General features: G+C 38.6%; 1 protein-coding gene across 1 annotated transcript; it reads right to left on the bottom strand.

The window, feature by feature from the left end:
• Positions 1 to 549: 549 nt before the first annotated feature.
• pomgnt2 (protein O-linked mannose N-acetylglucosaminyltransferase 2 (beta 1,4-)) lies at positions 550 to 17944 on the bottom strand. Its single transcript, XM_065246219.2, has 2 exons — positions 17678 to 17944; positions 550 to 3409 (listed from the first exon to the last, which is right to left on the bottom strand). Exon 2 carries the CDS (start codon positions 3372 to 3374, stop codon positions 1614 to 1616), a length of 1761 nt encoding a protein of 586 aa, XP_065102291.2. The 5' UTR covers positions 3375 to 3409; positions 17678 to 17944; the 3' UTR covers positions 550 to 1613.
• Between the last annotated feature and the right edge of the window lie 874 nt (positions 17945 to 18818).

Genomic DNA, 18818 nt, shown 5'->3' with positions numbered 1-18818 from the left:
TGCTTTTTATCCAAAACAACATCAGTAACTATATTTTGTGTATTTGCCCAAGGTTTAAACTATTTCTGTTGTGTTACAGTACCAGCTGAAATCCATTACCATTATGCTGCAACAATCATCCATACTTACCAAGTATAGAATTAAATGCTGATATGTTATGAACAAATTTGCTGTAAATGAAATTGTAACATTTCTGAACACAACATGTCAGACCACATAAGTTAAATCATCATGGGGCGGTTTCCCAGACTGGGCTTATCCTAGTTCCAGACTAAAATGCCTGTTTAATCTGCCTTAATTTAAAAATAACTTGAACTGACGTCATGGGTGTCGAAAGCAAAAACAAAATGTTGGTGGGTCAAAAACATTTACTGGGGTAGACACCTTTTTTTTTTAAATTCTGGTGCCTTTTAATTAAACACTTGATTTTGTGGCTAAAAGCTTTGTTTACCTTGGGTCGCAGCCCCTGTAGGAGTATATGGACTCTATCTAAAGGAGTCAATTGGATTGGATTTGAGGAAGCATCAGCATGGAAGTCAAGGCTATAGCTGAAACGTGAAATAAAGTTTAATTTATTATGGGATTCCTCGAGTGGAAACTGCCCCAAAATCATTTATGCTGAACAAAACATCTGTGATAGGATTTTATAAATCAGCTTACAAACAAAGAATCTCACTGACAAACAATACTGATCAGGAAAACAATAATTCATGATTTTGAGGCTGACAGCATTAAAGGAATACTTTAACCAAAAATGAAACTTCTGTCATCATTTACTCACTTTCATGTTGTAAATTTCTTTGTTCTAATGAACACAAAAGAAGATATTTTGAGAAATATTTGTGGACCCCATTTCCTTAGTATTCTTTTTTCCTACTATGGAGGTGAAAGGGGTCCACGAAGGGTTTGCTTACAAACATTTCTTAAAATATCTTCCTTGTGTTCATCAAAACAAAGAAAATGATGCGGGTTTGTAACAACATGAGAGTGAGTGAATGATGACATAATTTTCATTTTGGGGTGAACTATCCCTTTAAGAGAAAGTAAACAAACTGCAGAAAAACTACAGTCGATTCAGTCTACTTTTACAAAACAACCTACTTTTAAAATCGTAGAAAATCTTCAAGCTCATTTTATCTTGTATTTACTTGTGATTACTAAACACATTTCCTCACAATAAAAATCAATGCAAAACTACAACACAAACATTGGTATTGAAAGGTCACACTCACAGTTACATAGAATTCTGATCATAATCAGTTAAACCACAGATACGTTTGCAGTCTCTCGGTCAACACAAGCAGACATCACCAGTGTCTTAGACTTATAAATACAAATTTAAATTACGTAATCCATTTCTAATAAATAAAGCAATCGAGAGCTTTCTTCTATAATCTAAACGCATTTGCAGTTCAATCATCTGCATTCCTTCATTCTCCACCAGGTCATGGCACTCCCATGAAGAACAATCAAGATCAAAAGACCATCGGAGCGCCGACCGAGGTTTAATATCACAAGCGCTACTCTCAGGAGAGCTCCTGAGATTTTACCCTTCAAATGAATTCTCCACCGGCTGTGTGAACGACAGCATTGAGTTTAACCCGACTGCCAAGTCATGTTTTACATATAAGAACATCAGCAAATGGGCCCAAGAGGTTCTTGTTAAAGATGCAGCGCACCCATACTAGATATGTGGTAAAGGGTTTGATGTTCTCCGTGAAGGTGTAGTTCTGATGGGGGAGAATGTAAGGCATATATGTGTTTTCTCCCTGTTCCTGGATCCAAACCTCATATTTCACCTCTTTAACCTTTAGGTACTTTAGGTTCCAAGGGATATGCCACGAAACCAAGAGCTTTGCTTCATTGGTCGCCTGTACCGACGTCTGGCACTTGGGCTCTCTGACTCGACCAGGATGTACTGTGCTGGCCACCTTGGACTTTTTGAGATTAGGCTTGGTTTTCAAAGTCTCTCGGAGTACTTGTAGAAACGAGGTGAGGTCCACGATAGTGTCCTGGTAAATGCGGTAAAGCCACTCTGGATTACGACAACAAAGATGTCTCGGCACTTCTTTGCTGGCGAGGATACGCTCTCGTTCCTCTTTCTCCAAGTGGACGATGCCTCCCTGGTCCCAGGGCCGGTCGGGGTACGTAACAGTGTTCTCCTCTATGGTGTTTCTCCATGCAACGTACTGAAGGTCCATGCCGGGTAAAGAAGCCAAGGTTTTGTAAGGAGTATACTGCTCTGGGTTAACAGCAAACGGAAAGAGCTCAATCACAGCAGCGCCTCGAGGCAAGAACATGGAGGTGATCATCTGGGCTCCGTGCATACTGACCAACATAGATGCTCGGCTGATAATCTGGATGATGCTATCGAACGACTGCTCCTCTAAAGACACAGTGACAGTCCTCATCTGAAACTCTTGGGCTAACGCCAGAATAAGCTCAGCCTCATTGAGGATCAGCCTGTTAGTGGTACGTTTAAAAACAACTATGTATTCGTCCTCCTCCATCTTCTCCGCTCTCGTGATGTTGAGCCTCTCCATCAAAAACGAAGCAAACTGTCGAATCTCATTTCCTGATATCAGTATGTTGGCTTTGGGTCCTTGAGGTTGTACGAATCCATATTGATACCAAGTCGTCATCTTTGACAGTCCCACATAGGATTTCGTAAAGCACATGAGTTTCCCAAAAGTCTTCAGTTGCTCCTTGAGCAGTGGTTGCTTGCTGCTGAGCAAGCGGTAGAGATCGTAGTGAGCCCCCTCGCTCCAGCCCTCCATAAAGACGAGCCTGGCCTCATCATCTAAGTCTGAATACTGCTGCATGGTGTAATAGATGGGCAGAAGGTCATCGTGGAAGATATGCATGAGGTTGTCGGGATTGAAGCGGTTCAGAATAAGAGTGACGTCTGGGACAAACACAGGCTTCGGCATGAACTTCAAAGCTGCGGCCGGGAGCTCCAGAAAGTTGAAGTACTGAGTATTGTGGTCCTCTACGGAGGAGAGGTCCAACAGGGCGGGCTGGAAACGTCGAGGGCCGAGGTTAGGCAGCATGACGGAGGCATTGCTATGGAAGAACACAAACTCCTCTGCCTCCGTGCAGTAGCAGAGGTAGTCAAAGCGGCAGATGCGGTCTGTGTGCATCTTGCCCGTGCATACCATTCTGGTGCCATGCTCTTGGAGGGCCAAGAGGGCGCCGTGGTAGTCGATACGCACCTGTGAGAACTCCTGTGATTGGCGCGTGAGCTGTAGCTCCTCCTCCAACTGTGAAGTGTGTTCGATCAGGCGAACGTATTTCCAAAGCAAGGCTGCCACCACGGACACCAGCAGGCCATTCAGTAGTGCCGGCAGGTTCATCCTACAGCCAATAGCACGCATTGCAGCAGATCTCCGACACCACGCTCATGCTCCACCTGTGATGAAAGTAAAATGAAAAGTCTCAGTTACTCAGCTTAAGGGAGTTTAGGAATGCACTGATTGCACTATAATGGATGTCGGCATTCGGCAGATTGTTTTAAAAAAGTCAATGATCAGGGCAGATTATATCCTGGCAATCAAAAAGAGTGGAAAAACGCATTAGAAATTATGCTGTGTGACAAGATTAGGTGTAAAGATGGCAGGGCACAAATATCAAACAATAAATTGAGAGTTACAATTTTATTTTTACAGGGCTCATACAAGATTCTGATTGGTCGTAGATTTAGTAAAGAAAAATAAATTGTACAAGGACTGCTTCATAATTGACTGCTGTGCCAGGCTTAATGTGTTGTATCTTTTAAAGAAATGTCAAATTATGTATTTATTTGCATTAGGCAGGATAATGTACAGTCAGCTGGTCTCTAATGCAAAGTAAACCCCTTCATGGTGACTATTAATTTCAAGGATATTTCTTTAGCACTTTAATATGCATTACTGAAGACAGTACAGACAAGAAAAAATAAGAAAATATATAGACATTTTACATGGTAACAGATCAAATACATGACATTACTGAAATTTTTCACATAAAGATGTACATTATTGATACTAACTGTGAAAATAATTGTCTTTTGGTTTTTATAATCAGACACAAAACTGCTATACATTATCCCTTATAAATGACACATTTTACATCTTGAATATGTTATATAACCCTAGTTTTCAGCTGCAAGAAATAAAGCATCATCCCTGACACAGCCATACTGTAAGAGCATTGGCTATACGCTAATGATACAACTTTGCCCGCTGGAACATTTCAGAAGGTAAGAAGATGATGAAACACACACGGAGGCCATTATCTTAAACAGTGACAGGCCATGCTATGGAGATGTGCACATAATTACTCAATCAAACTGAAGGAAAACATTTGAGCTGTTACAAGCTTTATAAAGAAGCTGGCAGAGCATCTTTCTCTCACCTCCTGTGAATGAAAAACAATCATTCCCCGGAAGCAAAGGACAATCTTTCTTGTTTTTTAGCTGTCGAATTTTGAGTTTTAATTTTTAAATGCCATTAACATCTAACCCCACAGGACACAAACACAGGAGCAGTAATATAAGTGTTGCCAGTTGTGTATTTAATTCCCCTCATTGAATAGGCAACCCTGCGGTAATACATAAAAGAGCTCTAGCAACGAATGAGCATCTGCATAATGTCAGTTACGTATTAAATGTACTGGGCAAAACCTTAGTGCCACCATCTTAGCTAACCTAACTGGTTAAGACTCAAACATGTAACCTGCCTTTGAAATCCAGGCTAAAGTCTCATCTAATGATGAGATCAGAAGCATCAAAGTTTGATTTTATTAACTGATTTTGCTTTAACTTACTGAATCAATATTTAAGTTGGGTTATTTTTCACAGAATTATATTTACGTTGTGTATGAGTGTGTGTTAAAAAATAAATCACAAAAAATGAATTTAGCTGGGTTTTCACAGTCTGGGTCAAGTATCTGTGATGTCTGCTTGAACATTTAAGTATAAACTGCAGAATTTCTGGTTACAAACCCCTAGCAGCTTTGTAGACACACCCCTAGGATGCACTGCTGACAAAATTAGATGTAGATTAGCTTGTAATTCTATTTTATAATTCATAATCTGTAAAGGCACTAAAAGGCAAATTTTGGCTTCCATGTAAGTTTCGTTAGGAAAATTGTATTAAAAAATCATCACATTAGGGAAGAAAAAAACTTCAAAATTAAAAACTGTCATAAGCTCCATTTCTAATTGAGTCTATTTTGGTTTGAGGTTATATTTACATTCATTTCTGCATTCAGTCCGTTTCTCCAGAGACTCAACACCCACAATGCATCAGAGATGATTCACCTACATCATCCTGCCAGTGATTTCGAATAAATGTACTCATTGAGAACAATAATTTCTTAAAAAAAAATAAAAAAAATCAATTTAAACATTTGCTAAAGACACTTCCTCTTATCAGAGGACATAATGTTCATCACTGTCATAAACACTGGGGGGGGGGGGGTTCGCACACCTGGTGACAAAAGCAGGGCCATATCTTTGAAATTCAAACAAATTATTTTGTTAGTGAACGCACACTGGTGGCGCTCTCTGCATCCATCCACGTTGCTCTGCTGTGACTTTGGGTGCTGCTCATAAAGCCTGTCGCACCACTCACATAGTTTGGGGGGGGGTTAATGAGAGTTCATGCATTCTGAGCTCCTATAACACACGAACAGTTTAGTTGCAAAACGAGATAACTCCGTTTTTAACATTTTTGTCAAAACATGTTTATTATTATGTTATCATGTTATAATTTTGTTTTATGGTGCTACTTAGCTGTATTTTTTAAGTTATGAAGGTTTAAATCAAAACAAACCAACTGCAGTTGAATTGATATTAATTGGAATGCACAAACAAAAAACGACATTTCTAGAAAAAAAAGTGTTTTCTCGATCCTCAATGAAACTCTTCACATGCTGTTTCTGTGTATCTGTAAATCTGGAGTATCTATAGAGTAGTATTACATCCTTCATATAGTATTACATCCTTTCAAAAGTATTTAGTTTTATCAGATTTATAAAAGGCAGATCAGCTTTACCGATTCTTTCCAATAACATCACGGCCTATGGGATGAGCGAGTTACGACTCACGAGTCATGCAACAATGTATACAAAACTACATATGATTCACTACATGTTCGTGTTGCTTATATTATATGCACTTACGCCCGATTTATAGTCGTGCGAAAACTCTACGCCTTAGCTATGCTGTAGGTTATCCATCAGAAATGCGCGGGTATGTATAAACAACCCGCACACAACCAATGTTTTCAACTAACCCGCCCGCAACTCGTACCACAAAAAAATTAAAAATAAATATTGTACCCGACCCGCTCCATGGCCCGCATTTTTAAAAGTACTTTATTTCAAATGACCGGCCGCGACCCGAATATCATAAAAAATGTTTTTGGATAACTCATAACCGCGGGTGACCGCAGGCATCGGATCAACCTGCGCATCACTGTTATCCATAGCTCTGCGTAGCCTGACGTGCACCTCGCAGAAATTTTAAAAGCGCGTCAGTTCTACGCAGACCGCAAGCGCTGTGATTGGTCCACCAGAATCCTTCCCGTCAGCTAAAAAAAACTGCGTTATAGGTATTTCCATTTGCGACGGTGAAAACAAAGAAGGGCCAAGTTGAGGAGTGATTTAACTCAAACTGCATCAAAAGTCGCTGTTTATTTACTTCCATCATTGCTGGTCTCAAATCATACACAACAAGTTGCTGTTTCTTCTTCGTTTGTGGGATAACTTGCCAACCTTCTTCTTCTTTGACGGTTGCGCTGCTACTGTTATAACACACGTGGATACTGCCTACCAGCAGTCTGCGCATGTGTTTGCACATCGACGCGGACGACACAAAAGTATAAATGAAAACCGACGAGGAACCTACACCGTAGGACCTACGCACAACTGTAACGAGCCCTTTACGTGCCAATTTCCAACATAACACAGGCCCTGTCCCAAATAGCGCACTTCTTGTGGACTTTCGGTCTTGTGGCCTTAAATTGCGTGTGCTTGTTTAGTCTACAAGTCCGTATGGTGTCCCATCTTTCATTTTTATGCTCTGAAGTGTGCTTATCAGCACCCCCTTTGCACCCTTGATGTAATCTTCGGCGCACTTTACCAACCCAGAAGTCCTTGCGAAAAAGAGCAATCAGAAGATATGAAGGGAGGAGTTCACACTGATGGGCAACTTCTCTTCCTATTTCCGGCATGGCGCTCTTGTCTGTCCCAAAATACGACTCCAGTGCGCCCCTTGTGGACTCACGTCAAGGTTCCCTAAGGTTTGCCCTACATGATGTCATCAAAGTGTGGACTTTGAGGAGGTCCACAAGTCCGGAGTGTGCCATTTGGGACAGGGCCACAAAAGTCTTACTTACTGCATGCAACTCATGACCCAGTTCAGGGCTCGCAAAATCGCTAGCCCGACGTCCCGGGGCTATTGTTAATTCCTGTCGGGCTACCAAAATGTATCTCTGCCCTGCCCGTTGGGCTATCTTGGGGAGGAAATAATAATTTAATGTTTTTCCTTTGTCTCAGATTTAGGTCATTATATTGCATGTATTTCGGCGTCCTCTTGTCAGTCATTATCCTCACGTAACAAGTGAAACTGTCAGGAAATGAGGTGAAAGCATAAATAAACCCATCCTTTTAATGTGCACGTCTGATATGCGCGCGACCCTCTGCACAGCTTGCGCTTCTCCCGGCTTCGCTCTTCAGCACCTGCTTGCTTTGTGCTCAGCAAAAAAGCGCGAACTCAAGTCATTTATTAAAAAAGCGTCATTTCATTATAACCTCATAGACTAACATTGTTTTAGCGTTTCTTTTTTCTTTCTTCAGTTAGTAACTTAAATATGTGAGAAGGAAAATATATTTGAGTGATTTCTGATCGCTTTGACACGTCTAGGCTATTAAGAGAACATGATGTTAAGCTTTTGATAGGCGACTAAACAGCAGTGGTAAGATATTATGTTTACCTTAAGCGAATAGAATGTGTGTTTGTCATTTCGTTTTACCTCAGAGTCTAACATTATTCTAGCGAAAATAATCAGCTATGGTAAGATCTGTTAACCTAAAGGAAAATGAAATGTTTATTCCTTTTTAATAAATATCTGCTTTAAGTCTTCTATATTGTGTTAAAGTGGTTGTTTATATATTTAATAAAATACCATGTTATCTAAATGCAATGTGTGATGTGTTGAGGTATTTTTTATAAAAAAATAACCTGTGTTATAATACATTCATATAATATTTCAGTAATATAACAATTAAATAATTCTAACGTTAGGGGAACGTTAAAATAACCTAAAAATAACATTAGGGGAATGTTTATTTTCTTAAAGAAAACATTCCTGTCTAACCAAAAACCTTGGAAAATAGGGGAACGTTTTGGGAACCAAATTGTTAGCTGGGGATGGGCAGGAATAGTTGGCTTACATGGAAATCCAGGATTGATCAATATTCTACATTAAACAGTGTATTTTTTATCCGGGCTACTTATATTCATTTCAGGCTACCAAAAATTTAAGAGTGTCTGCCCAAAGGGCTACCAGGAATTTTAAAATTTTGCGAGCCCTGCAGTTGAGACTTCTCAACGAAATCCAACGTTAAACAAACACACACACAAAACTCCGCTGCTACCCCGGATAAATAAACTATATCCATTTTTTCCATAATGCTGGCTTACTTCTTACATCTAAAAACACACTTCTTTCGTGCCATTGTTGAGTCTTAATATAAAACAAAGCTGTCGCGTGAAGTAATGCCTGTAACTTAACATACTCAGTTCTTGTTCTCTCACTGATTGGTTTTTGAGTGTGGTTTTCCGAGGGAAGTCCCCATAAACATAAATGATCCGTATGGTTTAACCCCGATACGTCAGCTGAACATGTAATCGAAAAAAAACTTTCCGCAACTTAATTTGAACCCTGGCGAAGTGCATTTGGCACTGAAATACTCTGTAAAACGTCAGACTGCTTTTTTGACACTTTGTCTATGTTAAGTATGAGGAAACCAACTCTTAAACTGTGTTAATATATCAGAATGCATAAAATACTGTTGAACCCCCCATTAACAATAAGTCAAAGAGTTGGAGTCTTCATGCTAAACATGGGCAAAGATTTTAATAATCATTTGGATGTATGACGGAGTATTGCTATGCCAAATACACTTTATCTGGGTTTGGAAGTTTTTACCTACTAAATCTGTTGTGTAAATAGTGCAGAAAGTACAGTGGAAGTCCTTATATGGGCACTTCATCCGGAACAGTTCATGCACACACCAACCAAGAGCTGACACGAAATCAATGTCACCAAAGAAATTTGTTGTTTGTGAGGGAATTTAAGCTTCCCAAAGAAGAGTATTATGGGAACAATGGATGCAGTTTGTTTAACCGGGTAGCAGCGGAGATGTGCGTGTGTTTGTTTATCGTTGAAATTGGGTGGTCCCAGTGATAAAACAACTGGGTCATGAGTCACAGGCGGTAAGTAAAACTGCATCCAATTTCGGCAATCGCCGTGTGGGTGCATATAATGTAAACGACACAAACATAGTCAATCATCAGTTATCAAGAGATAGTGGGATAATGTTTTGTGTGTGTTGCTTGGTTGAAACACCTCCGCCCGCGATATTCCTCCAGGAGCTTGGGTTTTTCTAGAAAACAGCGATTAAGATAGCTAAAACTAGCCACTTGTCTTTAACACAAAAACATACAGAATGTCCACGTCTGGTGTGCAATACCTGTCAGTTATCTTAGATGCAATGTGATGCTTTTTGCCCAATGTGGAATCGCCTTAACATTATGTCTTAAGCAAACACAATGTGGCAAATAGTAATAAGCTCCATCTCCTCCATAACAATTCAAGTGTCTGCTCTAACCAGCCACAAAAGCGGCAGATGAAAAGTGACACTAAATTTTGTTGGTCACTTGGTTTGCACATCTGCAGCATAATGTTTGGTAGCTCCACCCGCACTTATTGGATGTAAATCATGCTCTATGTATATTAAACATGAATGAGAAACAGGAATGACTATAGATCCCTCAAGTTCCACTAAGAAAACCATAAACAAAGTGGTAACCCTTTCTTCCTTAAATAGCTACAATAAACATTAATGCATCTGGCAGACGCTTCTATCCAAAGTGCATTACAAGATAATCATTTTTATCAGTATGTGTGTTTTCCTGGGTTCAAACCCATGACCTTTTGCAATGCTAATGCAATGCTCTTCCAACTAGCTATACAGGTGCAATAAAAATGATGTCAATCTGTGACTTCTCATTGTTTTAAAATATTCTGGTTCCTATGGACAAATATTACATAAGGCCATTATGCCAAATGTCTAATACTTGTAAGTATCTGATATGGTTCATGTGTTCCTGTTAGACTGCAGCACAAGTCCTTCTGCTCTCTGAGCCTGTAGTTGTGAATCTGATTTTACTGTATGATTGTGCACGAGCACATGTGCTTCACATGCTTCAATGCTCTTGTTTCTGCATGTGTTTGTTAGTGGCTATGAGCAAAACTGACGGCAAAACCCATTGGGAAGATGTTAAACTGCCTGCGTGTAATGCACTGTGATATGGAACAGATTACGAGAGGGTGATTCGCCACAAAAAAATCCATGTTAAATCCGGTACATTCATGCATATTAACTTTTTTAGGCTCTTATCATCGGGTAATTTGGTTTGGCAAAGTGATATGCAAACACATTACAGAGATGCAGAAGAGGCGATCTGTCCAGATCCAAATCTCTCGGCTGCGGAGGATCACGAAGAGCAAGAGCAGAGCTTATGTCCTTGAAACGCTGTCCTTTCGGTACATATGAAGAGCGAAAGCAGGGGGTGACATCACGAAAGAAAGGGTTTTCGGAAGAGGTCTGCGTGCATATGAGAATATGAGCCTGGCTGACGGGGGCGCACAGCTCCCTTGTGTATAGCTGGGCTGTTTGCTATGTTGATGATAAGCACCACAATGATGGGGGAAGGCAGCCTAGTGCTTCTAATGCATTTTAATAAGGCTCCTGGAAAGACAACGTTCTCAGTCTTTCATAGGCTTTCTTCTCCGACGAGTCCCTTCGGGATAACCAAGGAGATTCCCTGCCCACGACAGAAGCCTCTCGGGTTGAGGAGACAATCATTAAGCCTCTCTGCCCATATTTCCCACCTCTCATAATGTCTCCTGATAAATGTTCTTATTATATGAGTGGTGATGAGGATTTTGGTGATATTCTTCAGTTCAGCGTTTATATATTAAAAACAACGGAGTAATTGAATACCTGCGTTCAGTGCTGAAGTTGAAACTACCTAAACCAAGACAAGACCAAAACCAGAGGGTGTCCAGCCAAAGAGTTTAAGGGGTCGAGACCAAGACAAAAAATGGTCTTGAGACCAAGACCGGTTCCATCTATGCTCTTATTTTTTTACATATCTATCAACATATGTGCACTTTGCACCGTAAACATCTTGCTGATTTCTCAGCCTCTCAAGCCATGCCAATTAAAACCATTCATAAACCCATAGGGGTGGTTTCCCAGAGAGGGATTAGTTTTAGCCAGGACTAGACCTTAGTTTAATTATGAAATATAACTATTTTGAAAAACAATGACTTACTAAAATCATTACTTGTGTGCATTTTGTGACATAACAAAGGGCACTGATGTATTTTAAGATCTGTCAGTGCAAGTTGTTTTCAGTTTGGACAGCTCTTACATTTATTTTAGTCTAGGACTAGTCTAATCCCTGTTCCAGAAACCGCCCTATAATTTTATAATTTTTATTTGTTTTAATCATGTGTCTTGTCTCACCGCCCTCTGATCCCATACAAACAGTATTGCTCTCCAACACTAAAAAAGTGAAAGGGTTAAAAAAGCACAGCAGATTCCTATCTTGAGTCCTGCTTTTGTCAGGGTTGTGTTGATACTGTATCTTAAAAAGCTGTGAAAATCACGAGACTGTGTTATAAAAACCTCCAATTATTGTTTTCATGATAAATCATTGGTCCCCTATCTCTCTCCTTCATATCGGATTGGATAAATGTCCTTGGACATCTTTTTGTATTGTTGGTGGCAGATCCAGGGCCTTTGATTCACAAATCATGTGTACGTACGGTTTTGATCATAGAGTGTGTGTGTACACAAAAGTCCACAGTTCATATTTATATAAACGGTCTTTGACGTAAAAAAAGTGAGCTAGTATTGGGCGATATGCCCCATAATGAGATCGCCCTATTAGGGCTGTCACTTTTCGTTCGAAAATCGATTGCACAATCGATCGGACCAACCAAAAAAAGTTTCGAAAACGAAAATAGGCAATTGATTTTAACTAAATATGTACACTATTAATTTTTAAAGAATTAAACAGTTAAAAATATAGATGTAACAAAACTCACAAACAAGCAGAAAAAGAAAATAAATAATTCCGAAAGTGCAGTAGGTGTGCGAAAGCTAGACAGAAAATACCCAGCAATTTTACGCACCTATAGTTTCACGCTTTCAATCGCTGCATCTAGTGTTTTGCAAAGAAAATGGAGGACAACGTCAATAAACCTGTGCAACCTGAGAGAGCGTCGAAATTGTGACGTTACAGGAGATGATGAGTTATGACAAGGAGCCACCCTTGCGAGCTGACAGCAACCCGCTTTTGTGATGGAAGATTGGCAGTACGAAATACGCAGCTGGCAACGAAGTACCCGAGTTTCCCTGGGACATCAGTGCGGTCGGAGTGCGTCTTCTCAACAGATGGACATATAGTGAATGAAAAGCGCTCTGCTCTTGACCCCTAAAATGTTGATCGATGTTTTCCTGACCAATAATTTGTAATGGCCCTATTCTTTTTGCGCATTTCATTATGCCTGCCTAGTGCCGCCTAAGTGTCGGTTACGTTTAATAAAAAAATACACAGCATGTTCTCAACTTCAAGTAAGTCTATTTAAAGTTTCATTTTTGAACAGTTGTTTGAAATGGATCGAATCATTATTTAAAATAATTTTTGAATTGCCTAAATCATAAAAGCAGCCGGTTGAAGCCCGCAGTAATGTTTTTCATTTATGGCAGCAGTCCACTCTGCATATTTTTTTAGAGAATGTTGCACTACTGTTGCTGTTTTTTATTCTGCACGAAACTTAATGACAATGAATAAGAAATATTGCTGACTTGTGCGTTTCAGGCGCTCTCTTTACATTTGTCTGTTATTTGGCGTTGAAAATGGAAACGTCTTTTTTAGACATGGAAAATCGATTTTACAATCGATTCAATGAACACTTATATATTAAAAATCGAAAATGATTTTTTCACAAAAGTGACAGCCCTACGCCCTATGGTCAGCCTGTAAGATCACGGATACATAGGGGGCAAGGCAATAGTTTACTCATTTATTTATTTATTTGTTTATTTTTTACTTATTCATGACAAGTCACTTGATTGGTGGACAAAAAAGCAGCTGATTTACTAAAAGGGCAACACTGTCAAGGCTGCAAACTTCTTAAAACTGATGGCATTAATCTGTGCGCATCATTAAAGAGCTTCTATGGTCCGATTCACAAAATTAAATTTCCTTTGTAAGTGTGTATTAATACATGTTAACGATATGGAAAAGGTACAAAACCCAAAGTTTACGATGACCCGAGTTATCGTCTCCAATGTAAATCTTGGACTACAAAAAACATATGGATTGTAGGCAACAGTTAACTTCCTGGGCTTGTTGACCGACATTATCATAATTACTAACATCGTTCAGTCGTTCAGCGAATCGTTCAAACATGGCAAGGAGCGTCACATTTCTGGATGAAGTGAGAGGTATTCAGGCCAATCACAATGTACAGATTGGGTGACCAATCAGGGAGCTACTTTAAATCAATGAGTTTGTACAAAATCTGTGCGTTTCAGGAAGACTAAAGAGCTACAAAAATGTACAGTATGTGGAAAATGTTTTTTGTTAACCATAAACCATGCAAACAAATTGTATTATACCAAAAATACACAAAATAAAGTTGTTTTTTAGCAATGAAATATGTGCACTTTTAAGCCCAGGACCTCTGAAATTTCCTGGGTACCAGGGAGTGGGAACAACACACTGGCTAGTTTTCAACCTCTGCCTTACAGCCTTTCTAGTGCAAGGAAATAACAGAGTTGCACGTATTGCAGGCTCAGGTGTGAGGAAGAGTTTGAGTATAAGTTCAGGTGCGAGAACAAGTCCATGCAGCACATGCAAAGTAAAGCCAAATGTGAGGAAAAGCATGCAATGCACATGTTAATGTAAAACTATGATAATAATAATAATAATTTTAAATATAAGCCATTATTGTAGCTTGTAAAGCATTTGGAAGCTATCAGGTTCTCTCTTATGTCAAGTACATTACTTAGGCATCTTAACCAATGCGGAAATCTGAAACCGTTCAGCTGTGCACAATTTCAAGATCATTTCACATCTGAAAGAGAGATGCATGCCCAATTTCTGTGTGTTCTGTACATTCATTCTATGAATCACACATGAAATTATCAAATTTAGTATTGTTTCTGGGCAGCTTTTAATAAATGGGACCCCTGATGTCCACCTTCCACCAAATGCAGATCAAATGTGGTGAGGAATCATCTGGTATTTACACTCTTAAAAATAAAAGTGCTTGAAAGGTTCTTCAATGAAAAAACACAAATATTGATAAGACATGAATGCACTGTATGTATAGCTTTGGTTAAAGTGCCTGCCAAATCCTTGAAATGTACATGTAATTTAAACAGTTATTAACCTTAATAAGCTGAATGCTGATTGATACAGTAAGCACTGAAGCATGCAGTGTGCTTTTGTTCCTCAGAGACAGATGAAGAATAGGTCTGAAGAAGCCTTTCAGTGGGGGTTACAGGAAACAATGTCAGCCTGCCTCTGGGGAGAATGGCTCTACGCAACACTGCAGAGCTTTGGGATGAGGACAACAAAATGACAGAACACTCAAGCAAAAAGAGAGAGAAAAAAAGAAATAAACAAAATGCTGAAATATACACTACCATTACATTTCCTTATTTTGACAAGAAATTAATACCTTTGCTGACCATTTCAATGATTAAAACACACTGCAAAATGTTATTAATCCCTCATATATAACCGTTAAAAATAAGTTTTCTGTGGGAACTCTTTAGTCTATTGTTGTTTCTTTAAAAGATGTAGGCTACTTCATGCACTACTGTTATAAAGAAAACTTAACTTTATCCAGGAAAGAGAGAGAACAGTCCAGATGCACAACAACATCAAATTCTCTAGTTTGGGAAATAAAGACCTGACAGGTCCTTAACAGACAGCCTCTTTGAAGAGTACAAGTCAAATACTGAAGAGACCACAAATGCTGACCTTTAAGACAGTGATTCAGGAAAAAAAGAAAACTAAACTATATTTTAAACTGGTAAAAGGAAAAGAAGACTAGAATGTGCTAAATAATTCAAGGAGCTGAACTGAAGGAGTTGAAAAGAGGATAACAGCTGTTATTGCTAAAAATTGAAGAAGTTTTTTTTAACTCTTTCCCCACCATTGAGGAGTTAACTCATCAATTACGAGAAAATGCTTCCATGCCAATGACACGTTTTTCCGGCAATCCATATTTCCACTTTTATCCACTAGGTGGCACTTTTACCCAACTTATTTGAGAGAAGTGATAAAAAGCGAACAAATAAAGGCAGGATGAAACGGTATGAAAAATTTCTGCAAGGCATTAAACTTTTGAAAATCATAAAAAATGCTGGTGCTGGCTGGCAGCTTTTTAAAAACGCTGGCGGGAAAAGTTCAAACAGAGTAATGTTATGAATGACTTCACCGTATGTTTTAATAATGAAATGCAACCATATTAAATTAAAGTATAAAAATATTCCAAAAAAGAGATATCCTAAAGTCTGATATTTTAAATGTAATGCACACATTGCAAAGATGAGTTTGCCTATTGAAATAGAAGCTAAAGTGTAATGGGTTTTCCTGGGATTTCAATTCTTACATAAATTTCCTAAAGAATACCTTGAATTACTTAAGCCAAGGCTCTTCATTGATAAGTGGACATTAATGCATTTTTTTTTCAGTGTTTTCACTACCTTGCTCCTGTTTCATGCATGAATTAATGGTGGAAATTTCAGTCCTGTGGCAGATTGCATAAACATAGCCAGTAAAATGGTGTCTTAAAGGAAACACCACCGCTTTTCCAATATTTTTTATGTTTTTACCTTAACTTTATTATGAATGGATACATACCTATCTTTTTTCAATGCGTGCACTTAATCTTAGTACAGCGCGTCGTGAATGTGTTAGCATTTAGCCTAGCCCCATTCATTCCTTAGGATCCAAACAGGGATGAATTTAGAAGCCACCAAACACTTCCATGTTTTCCCCATTTACACGAGTAAGTATGGTGGCACAAAATTAAACATGGCAATTTTTTAAGCGGATAAAAAATGAGAACTATATTGTAACATCCTCACTCCTGACTACTCCCCCTCTCCCTCAAACTTTCGTCAATATTACTGCGCCTGAGGTCGAAGTGCTGCAAATGCTTTTTTTGCTAAGGTCAGCATGGTAATGTGTTCTCAATGACAGCTTTCCTAAAATGATATCCTATTATTTCCTAAAATAGTAAATATCCCAGTACATCGCCTCGCTTTACAGTACTGCATTGTATTGTTACATGTTGCATTGCATCGTGATACGTGTCGTATAATGAGATTCTTGCAGATACACAGCTACTAACTTGTAAGACTAATCTAAACAGTAATAGTTCATGGTGACCAACAACATTTTGTACGTCTCTCTTATCTGACACATTCAATTCAGTTCAATGTCTTCTCACAAGGTGATGATCTGAACTTCTGAAGTACTATAGATCGCCAGGACAGAAACTTCAGGACCTACCTAACCATAATAAATTATGTGACCATACTCCTTATTTGATCATTTTGCATAACTTATACAGAAAAATACATTATTCCCAAATGTTAAAGTAACTAATAACGGAGCTAATAAAAAGTAGCAATGATCTGAGTATACTATGTAGTACATCTGGAGAAATTTTTGTCTTTGACAAAAGTTAACTCCACCCATAGTACCGCCTACATTCAGTTCAGGCAGACTGCATTCATGTGCCTTAACTCTTTGGAAATAAACAATTCTAAAACAATACTATTGCATGACAACTGGCCTTTTATCCTAATCTTAAAATTCATGTTAAATGCATAACAGTAGCGTCACAGTGTGGATGTCCAGTTTTGTTTTGCTTCTTTTATTTCACCAACTGCACTATATTAGTCCTTGTGTGCAATGGTCAGGCAATAATAATGATTCAAATTATTTTAACTTGATGGTTCTGACTCAGACCACTCATAGATAAAATAAGACTCCTAATATATGTACATGTAGTGTGCATCATACATATTCTCATGTGTGACCTCATCATCACAACAGGTAGCAATTGAATGTTATTGATCTGATGTAATCCGATTTTTTGTGTTTTAGTAAAGACACCAAACCATGATATGATCTATTATATGTCAGATCTCTAGACTAAAGATCGTATGAATGCTCTACAGAGAAAAGGGATTATCTGCCTTTACATCAAGACAACCGGTGCCAAAAAACTTTTTGCAGCAAGTTCAACAAAACAGACAGAAATTAGTGCATCACACACAACATGCCAGAAGCAAATGTGTATCATACCTGCGTTAAAGGTGAGACAGGACGAGGTGATGTTAAGTCACTGCGGATACAATGTTTCAATAGCAGCTCCAGAAAACCAGCGCCAGTGATCATTTACAAGTTTACAGCGGACAAACGCGGCGTTTATAGGATTATCGCGCTTAAAACACAATGCGTTCATTCACCACAGTCAGTAACTGACATCGTGTCGGTCAAATTTTGTCGTTATGTGACACAAATTTCACTCTGTCGGTCGTCTTCTGCAAGCGTTAACCCAGCTGCGGGAGAAGTCTCCACCCACAGTGATGACCCAGCTCAGACGACGAAACCTCGCGAGATCTTTTATCCATCTGACGTTTGCACGTAGGTCGTATCGCGAGAACAAGGCGGCTCAATTGAGATTCGCCAAATGGACCGCACGTGAATTAAAATAATTAAAAGCAATTTTATTTACACGTCTTCAGTTAATTATGTAATACATTGAATAATGCAATACACTGCGAATGAACATTTATTATAATTATATTATGATGATGATATATATTCTTATAAGTAGGCTATATAATTAATAGCCGTAAATATGTATTATCTAACAATAGAGTAACTTTAGACAGAGTTATGGTAGTTACGCAGGTGCGTCTTTAAACTTTGTAACGTAGTTACGTAAAGATTAGGCTACAGATAAAGCTGTGCACGATGTTTTATTATTTTTTATGTAGAGATTAAACTATTATATTAATAATGCATATAAGATTTGACGTTAACTTTAAGAGTTTTTGTATATTTGATTTATCTGTTGTTTTACTACAGAACATACTTTAGCTACGATAATAAAACCATAACCACAAACGTCACTGTCTAACTAGTCATAAAACCGATAAAATGTTAACGAGTCTGACAAAAACACGGTTACTGAAATGGTAACACTCATACCAGGAATTCATACCAGGATTTTAATGTTTAAAAAAAATAGTGTTTTGACTTTCAATGTTCTCAATGAGTGTCATATGTCTCTCATTATAGGCGGCATCAGAACGCCACCTGCAGGTCATTTAACGAAAGACGTTTAATCTGATTATTGACAATTTACGTGTTCAAATATTAAATCGTGACCGAAAAAAAATCACAATCGATATCTTTGAACAACGCGCATTGTTATACT

Source organism: Paramisgurnus dabryanus, chromosome 13 (genome assembly GCF_030506205.2).
Source record: "Paramisgurnus dabryanus chromosome 13, PD_genome_1.1, whole genome shotgun sequence".
Classification (NCBI taxonomy): Eukaryota; Metazoa; Chordata; class Actinopteri; order Cypriniformes; family Cobitidae; genus Paramisgurnus; species Paramisgurnus dabryanus.
Note: the sequence above shows the minus strand (reverse complement) of the source record. Positions and strands in the feature narration are given on the sequence as shown.